This window comes from Podarcis gaigeae (assembly GCF_964106915.1).
Source record: "Podarcis gaigeae genome assembly, chromosome: 11".
Classification (NCBI taxonomy): Eukaryota; Metazoa; Chordata; class Lepidosauria; order Squamata; family Lacertidae; genus Podarcis; species Podarcis gaigeae.
This window is the reverse complement of record NC_139687.1, coordinates 30,313,950-30,333,453: the sequence shown is the minus strand read 5'-3', so window position 1 is coordinate 30,333,453 and position 19,504 is coordinate 30,313,950. Positions and strand designations below refer to the sequence as shown.

The 19,504-nt window shown below is 39.8% G+C and overlaps 1 protein-coding gene across 3 annotated transcripts in view; it reads left to right on the top strand.

Annotated features, from left to right (window-relative positions):
* Positions 1 to 11,544: 11,544 nt before the first annotated feature.
* The window catches only part of ADGRV1 (adhesion G protein-coupled receptor V1), a 232,105-nt gene continuing 224,145 nt past the window's right edge, over positions 11,545 to 19,504 (top strand). The window contains exon 1 of one of the 3 annotated variants that reach the window (XM_083703068.1): positions 11,545 to 11,669. In XM_083703068.1, the coding sequence (XP_083559194.1) occupies positions 11,648 to 11,669 (22 nt within the window). In that variant the 5' untranslated portion in view covers positions 11,545 to 11,647. The remainder of the gene's footprint in view (positions 11,670 to 19,504) is intronic. The other 2 variants (XM_083703066.1, XM_083703064.1) reach the window with 2 other exon arrangements.

Below are 19,504 nucleotides of genomic sequence, written 5' to 3'. Positions count from 1 at the left end.
ATACATTTTCAATACAATCACAAATACATACTTTGACTTCCATCAGTTCATCCGTGAATCTTCCGTGTTCTCATCTTTATACTGCAAGTTCAAAATTTGTCATTGTCTTTTATCTTAAAATCCACCTACTCCCCCTCTTCCCTTTTTTACAATGTTTCTATACATATTTCTTCACAAAGCTTCCTGTAAAACCACAAACGTTGTTTGTTCATCACATTTGCTTTTCATATAATCCACAAATTTACTCCAGTCCTCGGTGAACTTGTGATCTCGTTGGTTTCGGACTTTCCCTGTTAATTTATCTAGTTCTGCGTAGTCTGTTAATTTCATTCTCCACTCTTCTATAGATGGTAGTTCCTCCTGTTTCCATTTTTGGGCCAGTAGTACCCTTGCTTCCGTAACTGCATATAGAAATAATTTCTGATCTTTTCTATTTATTTCATTTCCAAACATTCCTAACAAAAAGGCTTCTGGTTTTTTAGCAAATGTATATTGCAACATCTTTTTCAACTCATTATATGTCTGTTCCCAGAATACTTTAACCTTATTACACTCCCACCACATATGGTAAAATATTCCTTCTTTTTCTTTACATTTCCAACATTTATTACTTACTTTATATATTTTTGCTAGTTTTACTGGAGTGATATACCATCTATACACCATCTTCATCACATTTTCTTTCAGTGCAGTACAGGCTGTAAATTTTATCCTTTCAATCCATAATTTATTCCACTCATCAAATTGTATATTATACCCAAAATCCCTGGCCCATTGAATCATTACTGATTTTACCTCTTCATCTTTAGTATGCCATTCTAGCAACAATTTATACATTTTTGACAGGTTTTAAATTTCATTACTCACTATTTCTTTTTGAAACTTTGACTCTTTTTCCGAAAAGCCTCTCTCTTTTAACACTTTTTTAAACATTTCATTAATCTGATAGTAATGCAACCAATCATTAACATATTCCTTGACTTCCTCATATGGTTTTAACTTCCATTTTCCCTCTTCTTTAATAATCAAATCCCCCGTAAGTTATCCACCCCCCTTTCATGTTATTTTTTTTCACACTCATAACTTCTAGAGGTGATAACCAATGGGGTATTTTTTGCTTCTAATAGGTTTTTATACCTATCCCATACTTCTATCAGAGATCTTCGAAATATGTGGCTTGCAAAACCTTTATGAACTTTTTTCTTATCATACCATAAATAAGCGTGCCATCCAAATCTATTATCAAATCCTTCCAAGTCCAACAATTCCGTATTTTCTAATTTCACCCACTCCTTTAACCAACAGAGGCAAGATGCTTCGTAGTATAATTTCAAGTCCGGCAGGGCGAAGCCTCCTCTTTCTTTCGCATCTGTCAATAATTTAAATTTTATTCTAGGCTTCTTGCCCTGCCAGATATATCTTGAAATTATTTTTTGCCAATCCTTAAATATAGTTGCCCCTTTTATAACCAGAATTGTCTGGAATAAAAATAACATTTTTGGCAAAACACTCATCTTTATCGTTGACATTCTTCCCCAGAATGATAATTTCATCCTTCCCCACACCTCTAGATCTCTTTTTAATTCCATTCCATGCAGAGAAGTGATTGCTGTCCCATAAAAAGCAATTCAGCTACCCAGGATTTTAGTGCATCTGACTGGGGAGTACCGTATTTACCAAAACATTAAAAAGCAAGAGCAAAAAGCAGGAATTTTTCATCTTTATAACTTGGATCTTACTTCATACAAAAAATGTGTTGGGGTTTTTTTGTTTGCAAACATTTTAAATATTATTCATTCATTTTATTTATATTCCGCTTTTGCACCAAAAAAACACAAAACATGCTCAAAGAGGTTTACAACAAAAAAAAGAGGACTACATTTCAAACAAACATGACAAAAGCAATTTCATAATAACATAGCAAAACAGTAGCATAATAACAATTTCATAATGACACAGCAAAACTATAGTAAATACAATAACATACAAAAAGCCACATTTTGATTCTATATATATATATACACATATATACACACATATATATATGATTACTTAAACAACATGCAGCATCCAATAGCAAAAATAACCAGGGAGCTTCACAGTTTCAAACCCTAAAAACACGGCTCCCATGATGATGCTCACAGTCCCTAAACTCATACCATTTCTCTTATTGTAACTGGTATTCAAGACTGTTCTGCAATAAAGCTTTGAAGCACATTCTTATGGTAGAAGAAGAAGAGTTTGGATTTGATATCCCGCTTTATCACTACCCTAAGGAGTCTCAAAGCAGCTAACAATCTCCTTTTCCCTTCTTCCCCCATAACAAACACTCTGTGAGGTGAGTGAGGCTGAGAGACTTCAGAGAAGTGTGACTAGCCCAAGGTCACCCAGCAGCTGCATGTGGAGGAGCAGGGAATCAAACCTGGTTCACCAGATTACAAGTCCACCGCTCTTAACCACTACACCACACTGGCTCTCACCACACTTGTGGATTGAATTCCTTTCCACACAAGGTCCAGATCAAGGCTTCCTCTTAACAACAGACATTGTGTATATTGATCATTCTAAGCTAATAATGTGAAGGTTGTTAGTTAATATATGCTTATACATTGATTAATACTCATTTAGTAACTATGATTTACTTGTAGGAATTAATAATCTGCCTGCCTTCCCCAAAGAAAAGCATGAGGAGAAAAGCTTGGCTGATTTGCCTGTCAATGGAGGAATTGAAATGACCTTTCTAAACAGAACAGTTCATTTTACTTGTGATGTCTGTAGATGGCAGAAAAGCTTAGTGGCTAAAGAGAAATGTCGACTGTTAATGTTACTCACCTATTGACAAGGCACATTTGAAACCTTTTTTAAAAGAAAAATCTTTGTGTTGTTTTAAGAACTTAGAACCTGCCTTTTTTCACCAAGTGAACTCAAGGTAACTTTCAGAACACAACCAGAACAACGTAAACATCCTTGAATTGCAAACAACATAGCATAAATCAACCACAAAGTGACAGCTAGAGCAACTTTCAGCCAAGTCCCTTTTTGGACATGACCATGAAAAACAGTGGAATTGTCAATAACAAAGAAACTGAAAACTCAGCCCTCATGCATTGTTTTTGAAAGACTGCTTTTTAACACCAGTCACATAGCTGTGGGTGGAAACCAACAGAGGTTTGTAGACTTTCCTCAGCAATTCCTGTGACAAAGCTGAGTGTTTTATCGTGTCACATATCACTGCTGATGTATCTTTAGCAGAACATTACTTTTAAAATATTGGGTGGTACAGCAAGGGGGAAGGTCAGGTTAAGGGAATCCCAGCATTTCTTTTCAGACAGATGCTACAGACACTATTGGATCAAATAAGCATTGCTAGAGCAGAGCACTTCCTCAAGGAAAACAAAATAAGGGGGATTTGCTGTGACCCTGCTACACTCCTTTCTGTAACCATTTGTACCTAATGACATTTTCCCATCACCATACAAAAGGGTATATTTTCAACTTGATGAACAGGACAGTAGCTGCACAACCTATGAATACTAATGTGAATACAGCCTTTCTCCTTCCCTATGTAAATTACTTCACTTATCCTAACAGTGCATATTAAGTGAGTTAACAGGGTCAGTATTAATCATTGCGTGACACCTGTGTGTGCAACTGTAGGAACTCGGTTTGACTACTTGCCTGGGGTTGAAATCAGAATTTTCAAATGAGGAACATATTAGACAATCCTACTAGTATCTTCAAGGAAGAAAGGAGTTAAATAATTGGAAAAGGCAGGAAACTTGTTTTGCAGAAGCAATTTTAAGGGAAGAAATGCAGCTCAATCATATGGGCAGCTAATCTAGAGCTCATTCAGATGACCAAGCTCTCTTAGGGTAGCTTGGTCAACATTATTTTTCCCAGTGTTGAAGTGAATTTTGTCACCTAGCAATTGCCAATATATAGTAACTAGTGCTAATTATTATTACCCGCATTATTATTGTTGCTTCTCATAAAACACTGTTGTTATGCATGGTGTTCTGCAAACCTTAGGTAGACAGGTAAGAAACAGCTATGAAAAAACAGTATATCAGATGTACTATATAATCTGTTTTTAGGGTTTTGTGGTGGTTCTGTATTGGCTTCCTGGAGTTGGGATTGGAAAGATACCCTGCCCAAAAGTAATATAGGCCTAATTTGAGCAAACCACAATCCTCGTTTGGACACAATCTCGTAAACCAAGGATTGTGGATTGTTGCATCTGCTCTCGAGGGAGCAGCAATAAAACTGGCAAACTGTCCATAGAATTATAGAGTTGGAAGGACCATGAGGTTCATCTAGTCAAAGCCCCTACAATGCAGGAATCTCAACTATGCTTACTATGAAGTTCAAACACAGTCAATATATGTAGCCTTAGAAATCAATTATTTTATTTTAAATGTTTGGTAATCCCTTGTCAAAAAGGCTCAGAGGTGAGAGCATAGTTCAACAGTATGTGCAGGGGTGGAAGGGGCCTTCCAAAATAAGCAAAATGTTTTAAAAAGCTTTCCATGAGCATTTTAAGTCACATTTGCTCCACCCCCATTCTTTTGCTCCTTTTGTGTCCGCATTGGACTCCTCCTTTTTACAAGACTGGCAGAATGCTTTAGAAATCCATAGATTTCCTTTCACGGAGCATCAGGAATGTTAATGCCAACATCTTATGACTCTTCATAAGCCATAATGTAGCTCATCCTGCAAGAAACTAAAAGAGTTTGCAAGATACAAATATGTTTAACATGACTAGACGGATTGAATGGGGAGAAAAAAGAAGCCAGTCTTTTTTTTTGGTTTCATTGGTTTTGTCCCAGCTCCCGAATAATAAATCCTTAAAAGCTTCAATATTGATTCAATGAAATGAATGGCTGGATCATTCTGGAGGGGCCCTAGCAAGTGGACAAATGCTTCCATGGTTACCCTGCGCTATGCAGTGTGGTTGCCGAGCATTGTTCGTTTCCTCCTCCTGCTATTGAAGAAAAATAACAAACCACAGGGAAGCGCCACACATGGTGCGTATAAAGAGGGAGCAACTTAAAAGATCAAGATCATTCTAGGCAGTCTAACGTGGATTTTAGATAGTGCTGTTTCTCCTAATTTTACTTTGTGTACACAAAGAAAGTACCCTGAGACATATGTTGCTCCTGGCCAAATTAAAGCTTCTTCTTTTTTTTTTCATTTGCTTCAAGTGATTCCCCCCCCCTTTTTTTGCAAAGTTTTACTAATGACCACTTCAAACTTTATTTTTTTCTCACAATCAAAGCATTTCCAGCTCCTGAAAAGTTTGCCTTTAATATTTTTACATATTTTGTAAGAAAAGCTGCTTTATATCATTTTATTAAAATGAAAAATCGAGCAGAAAATGAATGAAATATTGAAGCAGAGACAAAGAGGTAGTAGCATTCCACACTTTAATCTGATTAGGTCTTGTGGCAGTGTCATGGGAGGAGTTATAATCGGACTGCATTTCAGTCCATGCACTCAGACTATGCATTAGTCTCAATAAAAATCCCATGGGATGCAACCACGTTGCTTGGTGGAGTAAGGTGTATTGATCTGCTAGAACAACCTATTTGTGAAGAAAAAAGCATATGGGGAAACCCAGCATATGTGTAGGACCACTGAAGCAACAAGAAATGCCAAGGAAAAATGACATGTTGCTAGCTAATACAAATGGTGTGATAATGTACTTATAGATATGTTATCTGCTAGGGCAGGGGTATGGACTCTGCACTCCTCCAGATGTTATGGGACTTGACTGCCAATCAGCCCCAGCCACCATGGCCAATGGTAAGGGATGATGGGAGACATAGTCCAACAGCATCTGAAGAACCACATGTTCTCCACCCCTGCCCTAGGGTCAGCTCAAACCTTTTGGTCACCTTAGCAAATGAGGCTTTCTCCATAATAAAAAAAGATGCAATAAAATAAATAAGTCTGATGGTGAGTACAGTGAGCTCACATCTTCTGCAGGGATTACTTTCCTGGGGTGGAGAATATACATTAAAATCGTCACACCACATCTGCATGAGCAATCTTAACGTCTAGACCCAGCACAACAAACGGGTCTTACCTTGCAAGCAAGGTGCAGAGCTTTTAAGCTCTCCTTGTTTCTATGGCTTTGGGAGACTCTCTTATGGGGCTAAGTCATCACATCTCAGTGTGTCACACATAAGATGAACATAATAAGCCTCCTGAGTCAGGCCAAAGGCCCATTTAGTCTGGCATCCTGTTTTCTCAGTGAGCACCCAGATGCCCCTGGGAAGCTTGCAAGCAGGATCTGACACCCTCTGCATTTGCTGTCTCTAGCAACTGGTATCCAACGGTTTATTGCTTCCAACAGTGGAGTCCACTCTGATAACAATAATGAAGAAGACTATAAGAGTGGCATAAGTTAATAAATAACTTCATGTGAAACACACACACCAAGAATTAATTTTAAAACACTTAAGAAGTTTGTTATGTATGGTCTCTTTAAGAGTGTATGCATGCATCCACACACATGGCTCATGTAAGATTTCACAAGATCTCTCTCCTCCCACCACAACCCCATACTTCACAAACCACAGTGCTTAGCAGGTCCTTCTAACCCTCTGAACAGGCTTTTCTGGGGAGGGTACAGGGGGCTGAAGAGAAAGCTTGGCTGAGCAAGCTGCCTTTTGGTTACATTAACTTTGGATACAACCCAAAGTATTTAAACTGCAATAAAGACATACATAGAAATATTAAGTAACTGACACCTTGACATCCTTTCAAGGGCATCCAAAATTGACACGTTTGGTAGCTGACTTGCTGCACCTCAAGGTAGGGCTGACTTCACTGCCCATTTGTAGATGCAGATGTTTTGCTGATTAAAAGTAGGCAGTAACGCTTCTGAGGACCAGTTGCTGGGAGAGAGGGCTCTCGTGCTCAGGTAGAGCTTGTGGGTTTCTCATAGCAGTGGAGAACCTTGGTCTCAAATTTCAGTGGCACTCTGGACAACGCCAAAATTTAGCACCCTCCTGCCTCTCACCTTCCATTATACATCATCGATGTGACGCCGCCTGCAGTGTCCCCAAGGATGTGTGCCCATTGTGACTGAACCAGTCATACTCCCCTAAATCCATCCCTGCTCATAGGTATCTGGTTGGTTACGATGAGAGCAGGATGATGGACCAGATGGGTCATTGACCTGACTCAGCAGGTGCTTCTTATGTTCTTATATTATTCTGTGCCATCTCCACTCAGTTCGCTTAGTTTAAACACTAACCACTGCATGTAGCAATTAGGTTTTGTTCTCAGAATCCAATGAATGCATATTTTATCCTGGTGCTAAGCAAAGATTTCTTTAAGATATTTCTGCTGCTGAAATGTCACTTGATGGAAATGCTAAAGGAAGAAAGGGTTGTCTATTCTCCTTCTTTCGTTTCTCTTCTAAAGTGTAAAAGAAGTTGGGCAGAAGCATCTGTTTGCAAAATTGATTAATTGGTTGTGAACTGCCCTGTGATCTTCGGATGAAGGGTTGCATATAATAATAATAATAATAATAATAATAATAATACTGTATTTACTCAAATGTTATGCACACCTTTTTTGGCCAAATTATGTCTTGAAAATTAGGGTCCACATTAGATTTGATGGAGCATTTAAATTTGCCAGCAAATGCTTTTTTGGTTTCAAGGTTTTGAAAATTGAGGTCCATATTAGATCCGTGTCAATATGGTAATACTATTAATAATAATATATCGAACATTCACGTTTGTATTTGCTACTACCCTGTATTGATGTTTAACCACTTTGGAGATAGCAGAGAAAATGTAACAGGTGGGAAAGAAGCAATTATTGCTAAATCCTCTCCACTGTCTGGTAAGTGGCCATTGCTATTATTCTTTGACCATTACAGTTTCACTGTGGAAATCTGTTTGTGGTTGGCAGTGTTGTGAATTCTTCTTCTCATTCTTTGCAAATAGTTACAACATAAAACTTCCAAAGAGCTTGGGAACAACATGGCCTTTCCTCACCATTATATGGGTTATTGTGACAAGTGTCTAAGAACTTAACACAAAACAATCCATTGTATTTATGAAACATCCTCTTTGTAAAATGTCTACTGTGCTCATATTCTGAACTGTGCTATCCTTCAGAACCCTTATTTACAAATTCCCTTGTCTTCATTGGGAAAATTTCTTTGATATCTAGCATGTAACTTTCCTTTGATATTGGGCACATAACTTTCCTGCCAGGTCTTTCACAACAAAGACAAGTTATTTCAATAATCTCTGCCAATCAAGTCAAGAAACTGCCTGCTGTATAATATTCAAGCCACCCAAATACCCTTCTTGACAGAGGAACATCTCTTACTTTTCATCAGCAGAACTCCCTACAAAACACTTTCCTTTTAATAATTTGTCATTTAACATTTATCACTATTGTGAAATCTGCACATATCATGTTGTGGGCTATATCATCAGTTTCTTGGGAGCCCATAATTATCAATGCACAGAACATGGCTGGTCACTCATAACTATACAGGGCTGGCAGTGACTTTTGGATTGCTTCCCACAACCTTGGTACTTGCACGCAAAGCGATGTATATTGGCATATAGTTGTTCTGTGTTTGGTGTTCATGCTCTCATAAGACCCCCTGGGATGAAATTCAATGGCACCCTTCTTTTGGACCACCCGCACTCTGCTTCACAGGATCTTACACCAACTTTTTGGTACAATGCCAAGGCTTGTGAAGTTGTGCTGGAAAAGCAGTCGCTGCACACAACCCTTTGGTCTTTTTTTATTATTATTACTTAGCACATAACCTATTAAGATCAAGCAGTGTTAGTCACTCTTTCCTTCTCTAAGCTCCTTTCCTCCGCCCACATTTTTCTTTCAAGTCCCCCTTGTCTTCTGTCTTCATTCATGCCATGCCAGTAAAAGGAAAAAGGCAAGACTTGAAAACAAACAAACAAACTGGAGGCCGCTGCTGCTGCTTTCAGTTGTGTTTTGTCCTCCTCTGAGGCATTTTTCAAAGTGTGCAGCCCAGCACAAAGAAGGAAAGGGAATGTCTAACCACACAATTAGGACCTATTCTTGCTATATCTTCTGTATTAACAACAAATTTCTTTTAAAGGCGAAATCAAAGCTGAGCTGGAGAGGACATATTTTAAAGCAAGATGAGACCATCTAATTTTCACCCTCAAGATCTGTAGAGGTTTAAACCACTATTCAGGCAGTATGTGGAGTCTTCAGGAATGGCTTTGGAGTGCCTTGTGTCAGGCAGCAATAACCTTTCAGACAGAAGGGCAGGAAGAAGAGGTTAGGGGATGATAGTGACAGGCTCCTGTTGACGCTGATCAGGCCTTGTCTGACATAAAGCAGTTGTCCATCTCAGAAAAGCAGCAATGTAGTAGAAAAATCACTGTAAACACGGGCACTGTGCCTCAATAAGCAAAGAGAAAAATAAAATTGTCATCATGAGGCTGCATGTAGTATTGCTACTATTATCAGCAGGAATAATAAAACTCACTGAATTTGAGGAACTTGGCAGAAAGCCAACACTTAGCAAAAAGAGTCTTGTCAATTTAATTTTCCTTTGCTGGACCAGTTGCAATATAAATGCACTCACTCACAACGACATCCTATTGATAAAAATGTTGTGTATGTCTCAATAAACATTAAGATCAGCCTGATACTTTCAAGACAACAACTGGAGAAGCCTCAGATACTTTGTATCATCACATTGTTTTTAAGTGGAGAATGTGTGTTCCCAGTCTCTGTTTAAAAGTCCTAACATGTTTTTTAATGGCATAAACTTTTAAATTTTGTTTTGTTTTTTAGGGAAGGGATTACACAATATGCAAGCAGAGGTGGTTGCCAGAGTTTTGCAGGCAGCCATCAAAGCAAAAATTAAATTGCAAACTTTGCAATCTAACATCCACTATTTCTTTTTGTCAGGTTTCTTAATTGCTTTTTCAGCGATACACCTTTTGCATAATGTCACAAAAGAGAAATTCAATAAAACAAGAAATACAAAAACAAACAACTCCCCTCATGCCAGAAGCCATTCAGTTTTTTTCTGATCCAGCCGGGCCCATACCTGTCTCACAGCTGTATCCCATATGATGAATGAAATAGTCCATTGGTCAGGGGTGCCAACTTGAATAAAATATTGGGCGTGGGGGCTTTACAGATAAGCCCCACCCTGCATAATCGATCCCAAGACACGACACATACACACCATTTGAATGGCAGTGCCCCTCAACTTTGGGGAGCTGAAGGGACTTTGGCCTCTTGGCTCCTATGCCACTGACTGAACTACCTTGCCGGAGAACCACATTTTCCTTAGGTGGAAAGTAACACTTAAAAAGAAAGAAAGAAAGAAAGAAAGAAAGAAAGAAAGAGAGGTTCCTGGAACTAAAGTCAACTCCTGAAAGTGGTACCTTGTTTGTCAAACGCCTTGGTTCTCAAACAACTTGGAACCCAAACACTGCAAACTCGAAAGTAAGTGTTCCTTTGCAAACTGTTTTTTGAAGCTGAACATGCTCCATAAGAGTGTTACGCTTCCGATTTGTGTGCCACACTTCCATTTTTGAGTGCCGTGCTTCCGTTTTGAGTGTTATGCTGAAATCTGTCTGTTTTTGCTATTTGAGTTTTTGGTTTTGCAGCTCTTTTTGTTTTGTTTTTGTGACTAAACCCAGTTCAGCTACTGATTGTGTGCCTGCAGTACATGGTTTATTGCTTTCATTTTATGGATCAATGGTCTCGTTAGATAGTCAAATTCATGTTAAATTGCTGTTTTAAGGGTTGTTTTTCAAAGTCTGGAATGGATTAATCCATTTTGCATTACTTTCTATGGGAAAGTGTGCCTTGGTTTTGGAACGCTTTGGTTTTGGAACAAACTTACGGAACAGATTAAGTTTGAGAACCAAGGTAACACTGTATCTGGAGTCTCTGCAACACACACACACACACTAATACTGGTGGTCAGGGATGCTAACTTGAATAAAATATTGGGGGGTCCCAATAAGCCCTCCCCTGCATAATTGATCACATGACGCAGTGCATGCACACCATTTGAATGGCAATGCTCATAAACTGGGGGGCGACGGCCCCCTCAAATTCTTTATTGGGGGTGGGTGAAGACCTCCTCAGCCCCTAGGAGTTGACTCCTATATTGGTGGTACTTTTATTTTGCAAGAATAATAATAATAATAATAATAATAATACTGTCACTTGGCAAGACCTGAGGGAACACTCTGCACATGCTCAAGCGCCCTCTTCTTTCCTAGATGGCTCCCTATTCCAGGGCTCCTGCTGAATCCCAGGCTCAGCTCAGTCCCAATCAAGAAGCCTTGCCGCCGTCGGCGCGAGGGAGGGAGGGTGACTCTTCTTCCCGCCTCGCCTGCGGCCAGTCCCCTCAGGAAGGGGCCGCGGGGTGGGTGGCCCCCTTTGTCTCCTCCCAGCCGCCGCGAGAGCTGAGAGGACGACGAAGAGGAGGTGGAGGAGCAGGAGGAGGAGGAGGTGAGCGTCCAGGCTGCAACGCGCCCGGGCGCCGTCGGAGGGCTGGCCATGACGGGACGCGGCGGCATGCCGGCGTGAGTGACAGGGCGCGAGCGAGCGAGCGGGCGGCTGGCGAGCGAGCGAGCGAGTCCACGGGACGCCCATGTCCACATCCCCGGGTCTAGGTAGGTAGGTGCCTCACCAGGGCTCCCGGCCGGCCGTGGGAAAGTTGCCCTCCTTTTGCTGCGCTCGCAGCACCTGTTGCTGCCGGCGAGCTCTTCCCCTCAGCGTTTTCCCGCTCATCTTCCCCTTCGCGCTGCACCCGGGAAAGGGTCCCGCCTCGCTTCGCCGCCCGAAGCCTGCCGCCTGGGAGCCTCTTACTTGGGAGTAAGCGGGCTTTCTCGGGTTTCCTTTGCAGGGGACGGTCCCGGGGCTCAGGGCGCCGCCACGAAACCCGCCGCAGCGCCTCACGAAACCCTTTCGCCATTGCTTTCAATGGGTTGCGCTATTTCCTTGGGAGCAAAGCAGAGGCGCTGCCTCACTGCCTCAATTCTCATCTCTCTCTCTCTCTTTTAACGCTTTTCCATGTCTCTGCCTTGTAAAATAGTCCTTTTTTGGGGTGGTGGTGGGGGAAATAACCATTCGAAGCGATGGTTTTGCATTGCTAGCTGTAAAACAATAACTTAAAGTCAATGCAAAACTCCCCTCCCCCCCCCCCATTTCTAAGAATGGTTTGCTCGGCTTTAAAAAGTGCCATTGCTTTGCATGGGGATTGGGCAGGCTTCTTTCGTGGGTGGCATCCGACGCATTCCTACACAGAGTAGACCCTCTGAAATCAAGGGGCTTAGGTTAGTCAAGGCGAGCTGAAGTCCATTCGTTTTAGTTAGCTCGGCTTCTTTGGCTACAATCCATAATGTTTAATTATACATTACTCAGATGTGGAACTTCAGCCCTCCTGTTGCTTTAGGTCTATCCTGCCATGTAAATACACCCCCTACATGCTATGATAAGGATTTGTGGGGGAACATGTGCTTTATACATAGAGATCGTAGAATTGTAGAGGTGGAAGGGACCCTGAGGATCATCTAGCAACGCAGGAATATGCAACAAGCAGGTGAATAATAAAATATAGAACAAAGAGCATCTACAGATGAAATTCTTCCTCATTTTCACATGTAATTTCCATTCTTATCTAGAATGCAACAAGTCAGAAACAAGGTATTAACCTGGAAATGCTGAGAAATAAATCATTTACACAGAGATCAAGAACATGATGTTAAGTAACTGTAAGGTCACTATATACACTATAGGACTGTAAGGTCCTATATACACTTACCCGAGAGTAAGTCAATGAGCTCATTGGGGCTTACTTCTGAGTGAGCGTGTACAGGACTGTGCTGTAGGTTTCAGTGGAAAATAGGCATATGCTTAACCCCCTTGAATGAAATTAATGAAATTAATGGAGCATGTAGTCCAGTACTGTGCATTTTTACTCTGAAGTAAGTTCCACTTAGGTCAGTGGGACTTACTCTCCAGTAAATGTCCATGAGACCGAAGCCTTGTAATCCTATGCCTACTTGCTAAGAAGTCCCATTGTGTACCAGACTACCAGGTACTATGAACGAAATATTGTTTAAAGTTGTTGTCAAATGTCTATGATTCAGTCAGTAATTCTTTCACAAATTTGTACCTTAAGTTGTGAAATAAATGTATTATCCACAATGACTTGGGCTTATTTATGTTTCACTTTCCATATGATAATAGGTTTGAACGATATGATAACTGACACAAATCATGGTGTTAAAGTTGCCATTGACTTAAAAAGGGAGTAAGGGTTTTTATTAGTATTAGCAAAATTTCTGGTTTTGAGTGCTACAACTTTGGTCAGAAATTGCAAGTACAACTGAAGGCAGATTACAACCTTTGGAAGTTGTGCATGGGTTAGAGTGAGCCTAATAAAATGTAAACCTTGGTTAAGTCTTTGTGCACTTTCAGGTATGGAACAAATGTGGACAAGATTATAAGTGCTTTTGACCTGTTTTTTAAAAGCAAAAAAAGCAACCACATTCTAACTTCATCAGTAAAAGAAATGAGACTCAAAGAGCATTTAGGTCAGGCTGAATTGTAGCCAGCAAATGTATATAGAAAATATTTCCTTCAGTCTTGCAGGGCTAATGTTACTCAACTGGAGATGTTGGGAGCCAATGTCATTTAATGTCATAAAGCCCACCAATTTATGAAGAAATGTGAACATGTGATATTGTTTAGAGAGCTTATCAGATACACTTCAGTTACATTACTAGTATCCCATTACTTAGTTGAAAGTGGCTACTTGGGTGAGTAGAGTTAAATGTCTCTTGGCTTGTCAAGATGTACACAAATGGGATTTGTGGAATTATTCGTCTCTTAAATTACTGGTTATAAAATTTTGAGAAATAATTGCAAAAATTTCCATAATTAGTATTGCTTCCACTGTTCAAATTCCTGTTTGAGTCAAGGTATACAATTGTTCAAGAAGAAGAAATAATGAACTTGTTAAGCCTTGTACTGTGCTGAATCCAAATACTGATTTGTGCAGAGTCCAAATCACTGGACACATGTGTAGGTTTACATATGTGAGCACTTCTTATCTATTTCAGTAGCACTCCTACCACTTCTGAACCAATTTAGTTTTATTCTATTTTTTAGGTAAGGCTCAAACCAAGATAGGGGATGTAGTGTATCATAAATAGTTACACTGAGAACATTACCTCTGTTTACATTTGAACACCCTGACTGTCCAATTCAAGTTATATACCAGATAAGAATTTATTTATTTTTTTCAACTCTTCTGTCGAAAGTAGACTTTGAGGGATATAGAGACAAACAGCTTTTTATTCTAAAGCTAAACACCACTTCTATAAAGTGGAGGGACTGTCAAATCAGGTAACTGCAGAGATCATTCTGCTACCATAATCCAAATGAACTCTATGTAAATAAAGCTACACTTACATAAATAATCCAATTCCTGGATGTCCTTGCATGAGAAATTCAGCAGTGTGAAAATCTTTGTTGTGCTTCTTCAGGAAAAGTGGAATTCAGGTTAAGAAGGCTTGAATGCCTGAGAGCTCATTTTATATTAAAAAGTGCTAAAAATCCTATGGCTGCTGCATAAATGGAGTAATAATAGCACATTTGGTCAAGCACTTGCAAAGTGCACTGAAACTTGTAAAGACAGTTTCAGTACACCAGCCAGTTCATATGTGAAATAAATTTATTTACAAAGTAAATGGTGCTGCTGCATTCCTGTGACAATGCAGAATAGGGTGATGTGTTGTATACACACAACCTCTTTGATTGCTGCAGGTTTTGAATATAGCAAAGGGCATAACAGATGTCCCTGAGCTGAAGTATGCTAGATATTGGGGGGGGGGGGTGAGGAGAAATATGCTCCATCACGTTCAATTACATTAAAATCTGTTTATGACCCTGCTGCTCATTGGATTCAAGAAGCTGGCCTCCTTTTCCCCAGTTGCTGCTCCTAGGCTGATCTTGCACTGCTTTAATGGGGATTTAACATGGCTCTAATTCAGCCATCTGCTATAGATTTGGCAGACCAAAGCAATCTGAAGTATCGGTCAGAGCTTTCTCACATGTTTGAAAGTTGAGGGAAGGGACTACCTTTCTGAATAGATTTTGAATCCTTCTCAGCAAGACAATGGTGCAGAGAAGTGGGGGGAGAAAAATGCATGTAATTCCCATGAAGCCAGAGCCACACTGTCTGCCCTTAGCGGTCCTGAAAGGCAATTAGCATTTCAACCAGCCAATTTGGTTACATGCAATGAAGTACTTGGGGGTTTGTAATTTGCTTTCCTCAGCTTGGTGCTGTTGAGAACTAACCCTTGTGTAATCCTCTCAAAGTACATTTCTTTCCAGCATGGTTATTGTTGCCGGTCTTAAATAACTCTAATCAACAAAGAGGGTTCCTTGTCTTGAACTCTAGGGGTGCCATGGGGCTGGGAAAGCAAAATGCTTAACTAATAAGTGAATGATTATAATGATTAAATAGTGGTTATTAAATGGTGGCTCAATAAAGCTTTTAAAAAAATCAGTACTCAGGGCAAGATAATAATGGGGATGTCTTCCAGTCACATTTTTTCAAGGGTGTATTTCCTTTAGTTAGTATCTGGTCAGGATTCTGTGCTCTTGTGACTTCAAATCAGAACTGGACAAATGTGGAAATGTCCTTTGTACAGGAGATAAGAGAAGAGGCGAATATCTACTTTCATCAAAAGGATGGAAACGTAGAATAGATTTCTGTGTGCATTCTATGAAAATCAGGAAGGAATATTTTTTGTGCAATGAAAGCATGATGGAATAAAAATGGATATGCTACTGTAATGTTGAGTAACCCTAGAACTCTCAAATACAATTGTATAGCATTTAAAATACAATTGCATGCTGCCAGACTAGGCTGAGTAATGTAGTGTGATGTTTGGTAAGCACATGAATATACAGGGTGGTTTTTATGTGTTTGTTCCTTTGGAAGGAGCCACCATGCTGAGTAATATTAATTCTTTTGAAAGTTAATCCTGTGCTGTGTTTTTCTGATGCATAAATTCCTGTGTGGTGCAGGATCACTGCATAAAATGGTTTTTTTGGGTGGAGTGGAGTGGTACTGTAGCCTCCTTTTACCCATCCTAAGGTGAAGTCTTACAACTGCTGGAAAGGGGATCCCAAGGGTATCCCCACCTCCCATTTTAACAGCAGAGGAGAGCCAGAGTGATCTGCCTGATTTATCTCACAAGGGATGCCACAGTAGTCTCTGCAGGTACAGCCTCAGAGGAGCTGGAATGGCCAAAAAGCAGGGTGTAAATATGCTGAGTAAGTACATTTACAGTACAATGCTGCCTGTTAAACTTTCCTTATAGAAGCTAGAATGGCACATGCCTCTGAATGAGGCAGAATTGTTGTATTCTGTTATAAGCAAATCTGTTGAAATTGTGACAGAACAGAAGTAGCCATCAAAAACTTTTTCCATTCCTGGACTTTCAATTCTGCTGTAATCCATAAGACAAGTTTTTATTTCAGGCACATTTTATCAACTACTAATTGGACAGTCATGGATGGCTAATGTGAATGGTGTGTTATTTTTCTCATTCAAAAACACAGTTACCTCCACCTTCATGAAAAAGCTGCACCACAGACACAGTCAGTTGTCATCTAATGTTAACAAGAGTACATGATTTCAAACAGCTCATATCAGCTTTTATATATCTCCATCCAGCTGTTATTTGAGACTCCTGATATAATGTTTTCAACTGAGGGTGAGAAAGCTTATGCCCTATAACCACATATGTAGTGGTTAACAGTGGGAACTGTGAAGGCTTCTGTGTTTGCAGTTTGTAATGTGTGAAGTCATCTTTCATCAAAGTCAGCTGACTATGACAAATGCCTACCAAGATAATGTCCATAATAACGTACAGTGAGGTTATAAAACTTGCGTAATTTTGACCTGAGCATTTGAAACCTGCATTTTTTTTTGGGGGGGGAGGACATTTGGATTTTGTTTTTTTGCTTCATTTCCCTTGCAGTTATAATGAAAGGAGTCATCCTTTGCACCTAGTTCAGTGTTGTTCATTTTTGTTTTCTTCAAGTGAAAAAGCTGAAGGTGATCTAGGAAAAAGACATATGGTTTTCCATGGACAATCTTGCAGGTGAATGAGAGAGTCTACAGCCTGTGCTGGTTTTGCAATTGCTCCTGTCAGCCATGTGGATGGGTATTTTGTTTATTTTATGTTATACATGTTCAGCCCATCAACCCAAAGGTTCCTAGGGTGGCTAGGGGATCAGTACAGTTACTTAAATCACGGAAGAGGACTGGATCTGGCTGGTGGCCTGGATCCTGACATCTCCCAACTCCAGTGGACTACTTTGACAGGTGGGTGGTTCACCCCTGTCAATCACCTGCATAGGGGAAAGGATTAAGAACTTTGCTTCAGGATGAGAACGGAAATTGTGCTCTGGCGGCGCGGCAACAGCAGGAGGAGGCCCCATTAGCTAAAGTGGTGCTTCAGGTTAAGCACAGTTTCAGGTTAAGAACAGACCTCCGGAACGAATTAAGTACTTAACCCGAGGTACCACTGTACACTTCTGACCAGCAGTGGCTGCAAATCCCTCTTCTTTTGCCTGGCTGTTTGACTTCATGTGCTCTTATTTTTTTAAAAAACTGTTTTAATGTACTGTATTTCAAATTGTTATGATCCGTCCTGGGACTTGGGAATGAAAGGCAGGTAATAAATCACATTACTACTACTACTACTACTTTTATTACTACTACTACTTCAATCCAGTTTGCAAATGAAGTGTTTCCCTTTACACTTCGCTGCAGCAGCCGCCACTGCCTCTGCCCTCCCCCCACTTCTTTCGCAGTTTCAAATCTGGAGGGCCACAGGCTCTTCATTCTAAGGTGGTTGATTATCCTAAGGGGATAAGTATTGGGGGGGGGGATCTCCTTCTTCCTTTGTCCATTCCAAAAATTGGTTCTCTCTCTCTCTCTCCCTCTCTCTCTCTCTCTCTATATATATATATAGTGGGAGAGAGAAACTTTGAAAAAACAAAAACCTCCACAGCTGTAGAGATGCATTCTCTTCAAAAGGGGAATGAGGAGCATAGTTCTACCCTGTTGGGTCTCTGTGTGCAATGGGTTGGTTTTCATTTCCACTGTGCGAAACCCTACTTTGTATCGTAACCATTCACTTATATAAGCAAAAGTAAAAAGGTGCCATCAGAGTCAGGTCAGTGTCAAACCTTAGAGCAGAGGTGGGTGCCTTTAGTCCTTCAGATGGTGTTTGACCCAATTCTGATCAACCCCTGCTAGCATGGCGAATTAACTGGGATGTTGGGGGTTGTAGGCCAAGAACAGCTGGAGAGCCACTCTTTCTCCAGTCCTGCTCTAGAGCATGATGGAATGTTGAGTGATAGACATGGGACTTGCACAATGTACATGATTTCTGAAGAACATTGCACTAGTTCCAGGCCATAATTGCAGAAACAATTTTCATCATTCATCATAGTAATTTTCTGCTGGGGTGAGTTAATCATGATATTACTGGGTACAACAGAGAGTTCTAAATCTTATGAATCTATCCTTCCTCTTCCTCAAGCAATGCTTTCGTAGTTTGTCCTTTAGCGAATGCTGAATGAGTTGATACATTCTCTTTCATTGGGAAATCAACTAAATCTATTCTTTGGATTGAATAGTACAACCTAATTGTTAATAACAGTGACAGCATTGAACATTCTGTTCCAGGGGACAGCTACTATTAAAATCAAATTGAAGTTCTGTGTATTTAATATGCCATTAATGACCAAATCAAAGCTTAATCTGAACCAGTGTTACTCTCAGAACCTTTTTTTAAAATAATAATAATAATAATCAGAGTTTCTCTTTGGAATATGTGACATGCTGGGTGCAGGGGGACGGTAATAATGAAACACTATGTCTGTTTTCTGCCAAAGGAGACATAAAAAATTCCAAGAAATGTATTTCATGCTCAGACTGAAATAAGTCCCACTGAGGGACTCAGCTACAAAATTAGAAGCATTCTTTTACATCCTCCATGAGAAAAGTTGTTGCAAGATAATTTTTATTTTAATATCTGTTCTCAGTTCATTTGAAGGCAAACAGTGCATGTAAAAATGGAGAGAGTTATTATTTTCATTTCAAACAACAGAATTGTGTATATGAACTAATTTATATGCTTAACTATTTTATGATATTGGGTGATAGTTGCAAGACATTTTTCTGTTTGTCCAAATGTTATTTTTAAAAAGATCCCTGGCTGAAATGATTTTGTGAAGCAATTGTTTGAAAGGTTGTTTTAATATACTTTTTTGTAAAAGCAATTTATTGTACAAATAGATGTAATAAGGAAGAATTCTTGCTAGGTGAATAATTGATGATATGATTATGAGACTTCTCTTGTTCCACAGGAGTAACTTTATAGTTTCAGAATCCCCTTAGCAGAGGTAATAGAAT